We start from the raw sequence: 13,570 nt of genomic DNA, 5'->3' as shown, positions 1-13,570 counted from the left end.
AGCCATCTCCAGCCCTGAGACCTTTTTTCCAGGAGTGTCCTGCTTAGGAGGTGACCATTGCTTTGCGATTCTAAGTTAAGTAATTTGATATAAAAACTAATTTCTTCAAATTTTTACATATTTAAACCACGACACGAGAACACACGGCCTCCTGTGATTAGAATAACGTCGAAGAGTCTTTATGGTCCGCTGCGAAGCAGATAAAACGCAATTTTAGAGTTAATACACCTGCAATATTAATCAGAACGGTCTTGGACTCGACCACGAATCCCTGCAACAAGCGGCAAGTTATGCAATCGCTCAGCAATGTCACCGCCCCAAAATGTAAACAACTCTAAGCAAACACATTAAGGGTTCCGCCCGTATATCATGCAAATATGATGAGTTGCACCCATGCAGCTTACCGCTCACTCTTCTACGCCCACGAAATACAGCCCCCATCACCAGCTTTATAAAGCCCACTTGGATACCGGCGTTTGTGAATCAGTCACAATGAGTCCTCTCGTGCAGAGCTTCCTCGCCATCGCATTCTCCCTCCTGCTGCCTGGGAAAGTATCCTCGGACAGCACGGGGCTTCTGGCCGTGGGATCGTCAATGAACTCCAGCTCTATGGCCTTCGTCCAGCACCAAATGAGTCCTCGCCGGGCCTCGACCAGCGGTAAGAGATGGGAAGAGTGCCTGTGTTAAGAGGGCTAAACCCAAGACCATTAGCGTTTGCAAGTCGAAGCAAAATGCCGATCAGAAATTATTTTCTGGGAACATAGGTTGCCCTTTAACGTGACTGGCCCTTGCCACAGAGAGGTGAAATTTCCACCACTGGCTTCGAGGCTGCCAACAAATATTAGTATTTACCTATGCTCATTTAATCATGGAAATACATTTAACTACGACGTTGATACAATAGCAAGGTTCCTCGTTGAATGGCACGGTTTAATGCCCGGCCATAGGAGTTTAACGTTCGATGTCTTCTCAGTGGTGACGCGAATGTGCGAGCAATCCACTCTGTGCATGATCGCCACCAATAAAATAATATGGTTTAACCATAATAGAGTTTTCTTTGGTTAGATTGCGTGAATATCAATGTGTCGTTAAACCCGCCACCACCCGACACAGCCAATTAGTAAGGTTTGTGACGTAAACAAAACATCCCAATTCGTTCCTAGTCCGGCAAACTGCTGCGTTGGAGAGTAAACACACAACATTTACAATTCGAGTACGACGTTTCACCAGTAATTACAACCAGCATCATCAGGCGAGAGCGAGAGTTGGCGGGTGTAATGACACGTTTATATTCATACGATCTAACCCAAAAAAACATTCTATCCTGGATAATATCTGTTCAACTGAATATGGGTTAGTTTAACACGTAGGCTTTCGCGACCAGTATTATTCATAATAATAATAATAATAGCCCAGAAATGTGTGTAACGCGCGTGACATCACTCCACATGCCAAAGTCGCTTCAAATATCACGTTTCTTTACAGAACGTGACGGTCAAAGCTAAAACTACGCAGCACAGCGCTACATGCGTACGTGACGTCACTTCAAAAAAGCCACCCCCACCCCCCCCCCGTCATTACTATCACAAGCAAGATTTTTTAAAATGAAAATTCGATTTCAATTTGACGTTTCCTTATTTAAAGTTAATCAAAATAAACACTTATACGCGGCAACAAAGTGTATTTGGCGTCTTTATTTCTTCAGCGCTTGAAACAAAAGGTAAGTCTAATTTTTGCTTCTAAATTGTGATAACATATATACATTTCTCTGATTTTCCAGACATTGTATCGAATTCAAATTTAATACAGCACCAGCGAGCGAAACCAGAAGAAAAGAAAGTATCAGAGCAGTGATTTTGAACAAATTGAAGGTCAAATCTTGATTTAAAGCTTTCGTGACTGCAGGGATTCATAGTCTCGCGTTCTTTCGGTAAAGTCACCACCACGTAGAAGGGAAACAATAAAATAATAAAAATATAAAACAATAAAATTCTCACGACGTTTCGACTGCAACGCAAGCAATCATCATCAGGTGTGAAAACCACAGTATGAACATTTGAAAAAAGTGGCGTTCTTTTATTTTATTGTTTCCCTTCTACGTGGTGACTTTACCGAAAGAATCAATAATATGAATCCCTGCAGTCACGAAAGCTTTAAATCAAAATTATACTCTGCTCATTTTTTTCGTAAATATTACAGCTTCCGTCCGAGGACGGGCAAAAGGCTAGTTCATAATAAAGGTTCTTGGGTGAGATCACGTTATTTATAAATGTGTCGCAACCCTCCACCACCCGACATGGCCAATCATAAAAAATGTGGCACGTTGACAATTGACAATGAATTCACTACTTTAGCCCACCGGTGTGTTGAAGTGTGGATCCACAACTTTTACAATGTGAGTAGTACGACGTTTCGCTGGTAATTACATCCAGCATCTTCGGGCGATTTGCCAGATTAGTGAAGTCATCCACCTGCTTCCGGTCTTAAATAGTGCAGGATGACGTTATCATTTCGATTTGAAGCTTTCGTGACTGCAAGGATTCATCTTCTTTGGTTCTTTCGGTAAAGTCACGTAGAATGAGAATAAAATAATAAAATAACACAATAAAATTCTCACGACGTTTCGGCTTCAATGAAGCTCTGTCGTCCCGACAGTTCTGTACCTTTCACCTGAAGACGGCCGCTTGCGTTGTGGCCGAAACGTCGTGAGAATTTTATTGTGTTATTTTATTATTTTATTCTCATTCTACGTGACTTTACCGAAAGAACCAAAGAAGACGTTATCATTGTTGAACCCCATCAGGATTCGAGATCAGAGGCGGAGGTGGGGGTGTATGCAATTATGTAATAGATCAGTGATCAATGAATATGGGTTAAGTAAGAATACTGTGTACAAGGCCTATGACTGGAATGCATTCAACCCTAATAACGGATTGCTGCAATCCAGGACCGAACCCCCAAGAACTGTTAGTGCCAGTTCAGTGCTCTGACCGTATCGGCCACACAAAATAATAATTAGCGTCGTTTGTGGAGAACACAGGCGTGTATCGCTTGACGAGCGTTCTTATCACGATAGTTCGCTATCACGAGCAATTTGACCATCGCCCAATTTGCAAAACGAACAAATGTCCGCGTAACGAGCGGAGGAGACCCATCGATCAAACGCGAGGCGGAAGGGAGGTATTGTCTGTGCATGTTACGGAGAGAGCAAGAGAGAGAGCGAGCGAGAGGGTCGTGTGATTGAGTGGAGATCGTATGTGTGAGGGTGTTTATTCAAACATGCGGCTGTAATGAGGTCATATCATGCGCTGTATGGGGTGACCTTCCACTGTGGTTATTCACGTGTGGTAAGGGTAACATTTGATATTTGATTACTTTCTTTTAAACTTATACAGTAGTTTGTATTTCTTACGTGAAAAAAAGTAGCTCCAGTGGAGCAATTTTCGGGCTGAAACGTTTCTCGGATTTTAACATGGGAGGTGTCAACGGGAGAAACTACGATCGTTCAACGGGTTTTCGCTCAACCGAGTGCTTTCGCTCGTTAAGCGAGACACGCCTGTACAAGTAGCAAAGACAGATGGCCACCTCATCTCCCACTCCCCCACCCCCCCACCCCCCTCCCTCCTCCGTAGGCGTTTCATCGTGTTACATATGCACCGGAGGATCGTGCAAGGTTGAGACATCATGCACCACAGTTCCTGACGTAAGTTGCTTCACTAAGGTCAATGAGCTCGCCAGGCCATCAGGCCATCGTTCAACTGGAACTTACGCATGTCAGTCAGCCTGTTCTCCGATAACGCGTGTTTTCACAACGCGAATTGGATATGACGTGAATGCATGTATAAGGGAACATTTTTTTTTTCCATAATGCGGATGCCAATTAGAAATAATGCTACCCACGTGCCTCAGTCTTTGTTTGGCCTGAATACGCGTCTCGCGTATTTATCGCGCAATGTGAACTATCGATACACATGTAATGATCAAAGTTACTGTGTGCTCTGCTTTATAGCGTGTGTTTTCTCACCGAGTCTGACTTCGAGAAGTATTACTGCGTGGCCTCTATTTCAATTTTAGCTGGTAAATAAGTTTGCGGGGGGGGGGGAGGGGGGGGCAAAATAATGTTAGCCGGAGTCACCTCACCACCTACCCCAGTATTGTTCACACATCTTTTAGAGGAGGGCCACTTTCGCCGATAGGACATCGTCAGTGCGTGACGTCCGCCACACGCACCTACCAGGGGTTATTGTCACGTGTTGTGTATTGTCAGAAGGCCCCACGTCACGGGGCCGCACTGAAGGCCATCAAGGGCCCGCCAGTGGTCCCCGGTGCAACCCCTGGCGGCCAATAATGAGTTTGGCTGTTTCTCCGCGCCGCTGCCGGTGCTGCTCCAACTCCGGTCTGTCTGTTGTCTCCTTACGCCCATGTCCTTTGTGCTCAGGCCGTGTGCCTGACAGGGATACTAGACATGGTCAGCGCTGAGCTGCAGGGTTGCGCAAGTAAGTCGATCTGCGAAGACTACAGGAAGGCCTACAGTTGCACAGGCAATGTGCCCATCGTGGGCTTCTGCTGCTGTTCGTCCAAAAACTGCAACTCGAGCAAAGACACGTGCATCAAGGAGATCGGTGAGTGTGCCTGATCGACGCTGCGTCCGGGGTTGGGGGGGTGGGGGGTTCTCAAACATCTCTCGTTCTTTGGCGTCAACGCCACGGCTAACCGTTTATAGTCACGTCCGAGGCATTAATGGCCGGTAGCACGTGCTACGTAACCGCCTTCAGTTTTTACTGCCGCCGTTAACAACCCCTCCGTTGTCATTCTCAAAACTACAATCACCATCAACGTGAACTGCGACATCGTCGTGAGCACCAACGCCATTAATGTTATTGTCATCGTCAACAGAACCTTCGCCATCACTCCCTAAATCTCCACAGTCCAACACCAATGCCGTCACCATCAACTTCAGAAGTTTATTTCGATATTTTTAACACCACCGGCATTTTCATGAGCACCGACACCTTCGGAGCACCGTTAACATGAAGATGGTCACCTCCAGTTATAAATACAACCCCTGAAACCAAAAGCGCGATTACTTTCTCCACCATTGTCACCACCGCTCTTGCCGTCGAAGTCAACATCAACTCCAACCTCATCATCACGATAGCGACAGCTTTCCCATGATTGTCATCATCACAATCATAAACACAACCACCACTAAAGCCACTAACAGTGGCATCCTCACCACCGCAATTCGAGTAGGGTGGGGAAAGAAGCCGTATTTGTCTGTCTGTGAAAAAGAGCTTTAAAGCTCATCAGATTCCTCCAGTATAAATACATATTCTGATACTGAAATTATGTCATCGGCTATCATGAGGTTGAGGTGGATATTGGTGACCTCCTGTTACGGGTCTATGGGGCTCAACAGACACTCTGTGTGCGAACACCAGGACAAAGATAACCTCTTACCCCACCTTACTGGACATCTGTAAAAAAACTGGACATCTTTGACAAAGAGCTTCATAGCTCATCGGATTCATGTAGTCTAAATACATGATCAGATTCTGATATATAAACACCACCACAATTAACTTGATAATTCCCAGCTTCATTTATACCATCAACACTTTTAACGTGATTTTTTTTAAATAACCATCACTCTAATTGTCACCGCCACAACCACTACCACCACCCGCAGTACAATTGTCACGCGCATCATCACCACCACCATCATGATCATCAATCACCACTGGTGAAACCACCAACATTAAGTGCCAACATCTTCATCACCACCACTGCTATCAGTATCTTCATGATCAACATTCAACAACGAATGTCATCATCAACACTGTTATTCATAATCACCACCACTACCACTGTCTCCCTACTTTTAACACCACATCCACCATCCCCTACCACTACTGCCTCGCCCACGTTAACACTAAAGACAAAGATGCCCCGTATAGCCTTAACAGACTGTAGGGGCAAGTGCTGTTAGCGAGCACCCTATGAAGGCCTAGACGGCACACGAGGGGGTGGGTGGCCAGCACCACGCCCGACCGCCTTTGTCTCCCTAGTGGCGATGTTTACACACCGCACCAGGTACTCATTTGAGGCTGAGTCGACCTTGGGGAGGCCCCAGGACCGGTTCAAATAATCGCCACCGGTGTTGGCCGTGAGCGGGAATCGAACTGGCACGCTTCCACCACCACCTCCACGAAGATTTTCACCGTAGAGGTTGTACCGTGGCTTCTCGGTGTCTGCTGTTTAGGTCACTGACTGCTGTGTTCATTTCGTGGGTTCGAGCATCGCGGGACATGACGCCGAGAGAGACGCGCCGCGCCACCTGATGTTGGCGCTAATGAGGCACGGCTCTGTGCTCTGTGTTTTTCCACAGCCAAGCGGTGCCGCAACGGGGCTGGTGGCCTTGGCGGCGGCGGCGGCAGCTGGGCTCTGGCCCTGCCCCTTGTGACGCTTTCGGGATTCCTGCTGCGCTAATTAGGCCGGCCCAGGGACCTCGACTCCTCTCACGCTCTCTCTAGGACTCGTCAAAAATTACTCCTTGGATTCTCATGAGACACACTCGCCCAACAAAACTCACTTGCACTCTAACTGACTCTTTCACTGAATTCTGAATGACTCGCCCGCGGTCTTCCCTGGAGCGCGTCTCGGCTTCACCCAGACACACTTCTCAGGCATTCCCAGGTTTGAGCCACTTTCTCCTCGACTCCTGGTCTCACAGATACTCCATCTTCATGGGCTCTTTCAGAGCTCCATTTTCAGACTCTTCATAGCAGTCACCTACTCCCTGAATTATCCAGACTCTCCCTGAACTCGCCTTACTAATTGGGCTCTCTCTCTTGTGCACTCCTTCAATCTCCCCCCACGTGACGGGTCTCAGAGTCTTTCCCTCCTTATCCTCACTTGGGAGTTGGAACGATGCTTCAATGCCATCGATTCACATTGATTCTTTCAACCCACATTAGACACGTCGAGTCACTTGTATGAGAATCAGTTGTTTTTTGGTGGGTTTTAAAAATACCTTTTAAAAAATGTTTTATATTCGGGGTACAGTGTGAAGTGGTGGCCCAATGATTCAGCCAAAGCGATATGTGCCCCGATGATCTGAGTTTGATTTCAGGCTCTAGGTTAAACATCAGCGGGAAGGTGATGTTATGAATTGGCCCTACCCAATCTTCCACCTCCCTTTTATTGGCTATCTGCAACTGACTGAGCACGTTGAGTTATGGCAGTATAACCCCCTGGCCAACATTGCACAGGGGAGGCAATCATCGAGCAGTGTGGATTGCGAAGGGTTGTAAATTATGGCGTCGCACGTCATAATGGGTTCATATCACATTTTTTGATTGCCACAGTTGGCTATGTACGGTGCGAAGGAAGTTCAACGTACGTGCTATAGCTAGTCGAAATGTTATAATTTATTTGATTGCAATGTAAAAAATAGTATCTAAAAAAAATCAAACCATGAGTCTGGATGATTGCAATTCAGCCTGCTTGTGTCTCCCGAGAAAAATAAATCCACCATTTATTACAAAGCAAATGCAATGGACTCTGGAATGTGAATATTTGAATGCATTCACTGCGTCGTGTCTACTCTCAACATTTATGATTCACTAAATTTTGTTTGAAATAAAAGGTAGAAAAATCAATGCGTCGATATCTTTATATCAGTGTGTCTTAGTAGAATGTTACTAACATAGCGGTGGTGGATGTGCACGCCTGTAACCCAGGAGGACGTGGGTTCGATCCCGACATTGACACCTGCTGTATATTTAGAGTTTGTGGTGTCACTCTCCCCGTGGTCGTGTGGATTTGAATAAAAACCCAGAGACAACATCGAGATACTCTACATCGATAGAGTCTCATAGAGATACGTTGAAGACAAGCCACAGTGCAACTGTGGCAATGCGACCCAAACTACACACCGCACAGTAATCTCACCGTATAATTGACGTGTTTTGGGTTACATCGCGTCAATATAAATGCGTCGTTAAACCCGCCTCCACCCGACACAGCCAATGGGTAAAGTCTGTCACGTAAACCAAACATGCCAGTTAGTTACTAGTTCAGCACACCGGTGTGTTGGAGAGTGAACCCACAACATTTGCAGATGATCCTTATGGCGTTACTCCGGGTTACCAAATAATACAAAATGGGCCGAGGCAATTAAATATTTTATTTCTGGGACACTTTTTTTTTCCAGGGGTGTTACTTCACTCCGCGACTGGGGTACCAATCAATCCGAGATCGGTGATGCTACTCCACGATGTCGAAACGCCAACCATCAGCTTCAAGGCCATAGCCATCTAAATTTGAAAACTCATTTCCTGCCTAAAATATTAACAAATTCACTAACTCATAGGATGGACTTTTAATGTATTCTTTACAATAATGTCTAATAGTGTATTGTATTACATTGCTCTGTTTTTTTTACCTTTTCTTGTTTCATTGTATGTCATGTCAGAGATTAGGGATTAATAAAGTACAACCATAACCATAACCACAATCATATAAACATAAATCTATTTTATAGCAATATATCGGGGGGGGGACATTGAGCATATTTTAATATTGAGGGGGATGTGTCCCCCCCCCCCCAATATATATTATAATTACAGCCTTGATCAGCATAAAAAAAATCCGTTATCGAAAAATGCAACTTTGAATAGTTGCATCGTGTAACAGCTCGTCGAGATGAGTCGATTGCCGCCTCGCCGACCATCAACAGACTAAAATGACAGCATCACGGGAATTATGCGAGAGCCGGGGTTGACGATGGTACCCCGGGGTAACCGCCATGAGGTTCAATTACACGAACTCCTGAAGCCCTCCCGTGGTGTCAAGCAGACACCACGGACATTGGAGTTGAGCGCCTGAACAGACCTGCTGCCGCACGCCAAGAACAAAAACAATGTAGAGGAGAGAAACAAACACAAGCAATTTAACTTTTAAAGTGCAATCACGGGCACCGCCTGCGAGAAGTCGGCAGGACTCTCCGGTAAAAAAAAGTTTTACGATTCTCAGTGAAGCTTTCCTGCGTAAATACACATAATAATTATTATAATAGCAAATACAGTAAAAAAATAAAAATAATAACCCTCACGCAATTCAGGGTCCGTTACGTGCGCACACACAAAAAAACCTCGCACAAATTGTGACCAGAACTCTTCAACGCCATCCGCAAACGCGCGCTCCCCTAACCACAACCCCTGCTGTTGCACCTCTGATCAGCACGGTTCAGTCTCTCGTGGAGACTCGGGAGGTTCGAGGTGGATCCACAGGGAAGCGGCGAGGCAGCAGTCTGCGTCAAATCCACCAGCCTTCCTCACAAGCTCTGCGGTCCTTTACATATATGTGAAGCCAATCAATGCAACCTCCGACGTTTAGAGGATTTGGCTGCTATAACATTTCCACGTGGTAAGCCACTTCGTTGGGCTATCACTTGTGACCACGTCGCTTAAAAAAAAAGCTATACATCTCATTGGGCCTTAACTGGTTTAATAAAAAAAATTGATTATAGTTGATCACACTTGGCTACATGTGGGAGGAGACTGAGGGGCGGGGTTCGGGGTGCAACACTCCATCCTATTCAGATGGAACAGATGGAGTCCACATTTTTAGTGCTCTGCGCTATCTTGGCACGCCATGGGATGGCGCCGCCTCCACGCTGTCACTCGGGACGTGTCGCACAGCTGGACGCCTCTGTTGCTAACGTTGGCGATTTAAAAATTCGACAAGATCTGTACATTGTGCCTTTTCGTCTAGAGTTCATATCTCTGACAAGCAAAGCTTGCGAGTGACGTGATCTTGGGATACCCATGGGATGGCCTCGCGTTTCATCAGAAACCGTGGATAGTGCTCCCATTAACGGGCAGGGCGTGCTAAATGATGATTGTGTAACATCGCGGGGGAAGGAATCGGCATTCGTTGAGTAAATGCGCTGTGGCCGAGGGGTTAAGAGACGAGGAGGGCAAATTTCAACGCAGAAAGTACGCAGATTTATCTTCGGCCTCAGATTACACGGTGCAGTATTGTACATTACCCACAATTCGGCTACAGCGTATCTGTGCACTGAGTAATGCGGTATTTTAAAAGTCTATTTCACTCTTGATTTGAAGCTTTCGTGACTGCAGGAATCCATACTCTTTGGGTCTTTCGGTAAAGTCACGTAGGTAGGAAAATAAAATAAATCGATTTCACTTTTACCATATTTTTTCAACAGACAATTGACCCGAGGTGTTGAATTCAGGTCCTCAAAGTTGCACTGTGCTTTGATTTTTTGTTAGAGTTTACTATTCTCTTTTACCAGTTAAGGCCCACTGAGCTATTAAGCTCTTCTTAAGAAGCGATATGGCCACACAAATGATAGCTCAACGTGCAAATGCGTAGCAGCCAAATACTCTAAACGCGCGATGTTGATTCTAAATGTGGAGGGAAAAAACCGCAGGACCCGGAGAAAAATCCAAGCGACCACAGGGAAAGAGACACGCACACTCCAAATATACAGCAGCAGGTGTCAGGGTCGGGATCGAACCCACGACCTCCTGTATACCAGGCGAGGTAGTTAACATCTCCTAGCCACCGTGATGATGATGAGAGAGAGACACGTACACTCCAATTATACAGCAGCAGGCGTCAGGGTCGGGATCGAACCCACGACCTCCTGTATACCTGGCGAGGGAGTTAACATCTCCTAGCCACCGTGATGATGATGAGAGAGAGAGACACGCACACTCCAAATATACAGCAGCAGGCGTCAGGGTCGGGATCGAACCCACGACCTCGTGTAAACCAGGCGAGGTAGTTAACATCTCCTAGCCACCGTGATGATGATGAGAAAGAGACACGCACACTCCAATTATACAGCAGCAGGCGTCAGGGTCGGTATCGAACCCAAGACCTCCTGTATACCAGGCGAAGTAGTTAACATCTCCTTGCCACCGTGATGATGATGAGAGAGAGACACGCACACTCCAATTATACAGCAGCAGGCGTCAGGGTCGGGATCGAACCCACGACCTCCTGTATACCTGGCGAGGGAGTTAACATCTCCTAGCCACCGTGATGATGATGAGAGAGAGAGACACGCACACTCCAAATATACAGCAGCAGGCGTCAGGGTCGGGATCGAACCCACGACCTCGTGTAAACCAGGCGAGGTAGTTAACATCTCCTAGCCACCGTGATGATGATGAGAAAGAGACACGCACACTCCAATTATACAGCAGCAGGCGTCAGGGTCGGTATCGAACCCAAGACCTCCTGTATACCAGGCGAGGTAGTTAACATCTCCTAGCCTACCGTGATGATGATGAGAGAGAGACACGCACACTCCAATTATACAGCAGCAGGCGTCAGGGTCGGGATCGAACCCACGACCTCCTGTATACCAGGCGAAGTAATTAACATCTCATAGCCACCGTGATGATGATGAGAGAGAGAGACACGCACACTCCAAATATACAGCAGCAGCAGGCGTCAGGGTCGGGATCGAACCCACGACCTTGTGTAAACCAGGCGAGGTAGTTAACATCTCCTAGCCACCGTGATGATGATGAGAGAGAGACACGCAAACTCCAAATATTCAGCAGCAGGCGTCAGGGTTGGGATCGAACCCACGACCTCCTGTATACCAGGCGAGGTAGTTAACATCTCCTAGCCACCGTGATGATGATGAGAGAGAGAAACACGCACACTCCAATTATACAGCAGCAGGCATCAGGGTCGGGATCGAACCCACGACCTCCTGTATACCAATCGAGGTAGTTAACATCTCCTAACCACCGTCACGTGGCCATTGTCAGCCTCCTGCAAGAGACACCAAACCACATGACGTAAACCCATAGCCTCAGAGCTGATGTTAGCGCGTTGTTTTGATTAACCTAACAGACACTGTAATAATAGGGTTTTTCCCGTTTTTCAGGCAAAACAAAACTGAAACCTTTTTTGTTACAAAGATTCATGTCTGCATTAACCACAATACTTGCAGTCAAAATGCAAACAAAAAAAACACTCTGATAATATATGTGGCATTGTCCTTGAATCTGATTGGTCCACACCAGAGACAGCTTTTTTTAGAGCTTGGTCTCAATTGGTGCTAGACCAGATGACGCCGAAAGGCGTTCTTAACAGACACTATTCCAAGTTTTTGACACAGAGACTTCAGAAGCATCGCTCTTTCATTGCTACGACGTGACCATTACGAACCCCTGAGAGACACCCAGTCCCAGGGCTTGAACTCAGGAGGAGTTCAGATGTGTTATTCCATCTTTGTGACATAGCCAGTATGATCCCCCGGTACGACAGAGGCGAACCAGCCCCGTGATATGAACTCATGACCCTTGAGTTCCTGGCGCATGCTCTGACGTGGCCATAACGACTCCGTCTGAGGATGGGTTTGAACTCAGGCCCGCACGAGTGCTGGATTCAATGCTCTTGAAAATGTGCAAAACATCGTACACGTTAACAACCACTCCCAGTTACGCCTCCTCCGCAGCATGAGCCCTGCCCAGTGCCCCCGGTACCCTCAGGACCACGTGCAATGTGGCTCAGCTGGGAGCGCTAAATTGGGCAGGGAACGCTGGGTGCTCTAGGAATAGCAGACGATTGCCGATCAACAGCTGTCGGGGGGGGGGGGGGGGACACGCACACGTGTCTCCCACAGTCACCACGCATTCCTCGCACCGCGGTCGACTGTGTTGCGCGCGTGTGCAGCGTGTGGGGGCAGCGGTGCTCGCTAACAGCAACTTGCCCCAACAGTCTGTCAAGGCTATACGGGGGATCTTTGTCTTTGTTTGGGGGGGAGCGGTAGTGTCGTGGGATAGCGCGCTTGGCTACTGAACACGGCGACCGGAGTTCGATTTCTGCTCACGGCCAAAATCGGTGACGATTATTTTTAACCGGTCCTGGGCTTCCCCTGAGTCGACTCAGCCTCAAATGAGTACCTGATGCGATGCGCAAACATCGCCACTAGGGAGACAAAGGCGGCCGGGCGTGGTGTTGGCCACCCACTCCCGTCGTGTGCCTTGCCAGCCTTCACAGGTTGCTAGCTTACAGCACTTGCCCCAACAGTGTGTCAATGATTTAAAGCTTTCATGACTGCAGGGATTCATATTCTTGGTTCTTTCGGTAAAGTCACCACGTAGAAGGGAAACAATAAAATAATAATAAATAAAAATAAAACAATAAAATTATCACGACGTTTCGACTGAAACACAAGCAATCATCATCAGGTGTGAAAACCATTTTTTTCTTGCTGTGGTTTTCACACCTGATGATGATTGCTTGTGTTGCAGTCGAAACGTCGTGAGAATTTTATTGTTTTTTGTTTTGTTATTTTATTGTTTCCCTTCGACGTGGTGACTTTACCGAAAGAACCAAGAATATAGTTTGTCAATGCTTTACGGGCGATCTTCGTGTTTTTGTGAAAAAAAATTACATGTGCACATGCGTGTGTGTGTGTGTGGCATCGTCGGTGCACTTCTAGATGAGGGCATCGCAACGCCGTTGCAGGGTCGTGGGTCGGGTGATTGAGCGCACTTCGGGTTGGTGGCGAATG

At 46.8% G+C, this 13,570-nt stretch overlaps 1 protein-coding gene across 1 annotated transcript; it reads left to right on the top strand.

Annotated features, from left to right (window-relative positions):
• Positions 1 to 333: 333 nt before the first annotated feature.
• LOC116943165 (uncharacterized) lies at positions 334 to 6,972 on the top strand. The gene is made up of 4 exons (XM_032955809.2): positions 334 to 658; positions 3,633 to 3,703; positions 4,439 to 4,622; positions 6,389 to 6,972. Exons 1-4 carry the CDS (start codon positions 394 to 396, stop codon positions 6,487 to 6,489), a joined length of 621 nt encoding a protein of 206 aa, XP_032811700.1. The 5' UTR covers positions 334 to 393; the 3' UTR covers positions 6,490 to 6,972.
• The last annotated feature ends 6,598 nt before the right edge of the window (positions 6,973 to 13,570 follow it).

Source organism: Petromyzon marinus, chromosome 1 (assembly GCF_048934315.1).
Source record: "Petromyzon marinus isolate PM22_M1 ecotype Great Lakes invasive population chromosome 1, UKy_Petmar_22M1.pri1.0, whole genome shotgun sequence".
NCBI lineage: Eukaryota > Metazoa > Chordata > Hyperoartia > Petromyzontiformes > Petromyzontidae > Petromyzon > Petromyzon marinus.
The sequence above is the reverse complement of the archived record's forward strand: the minus strand, read 5'-3'. Positions and strand labels throughout refer to the sequence as shown.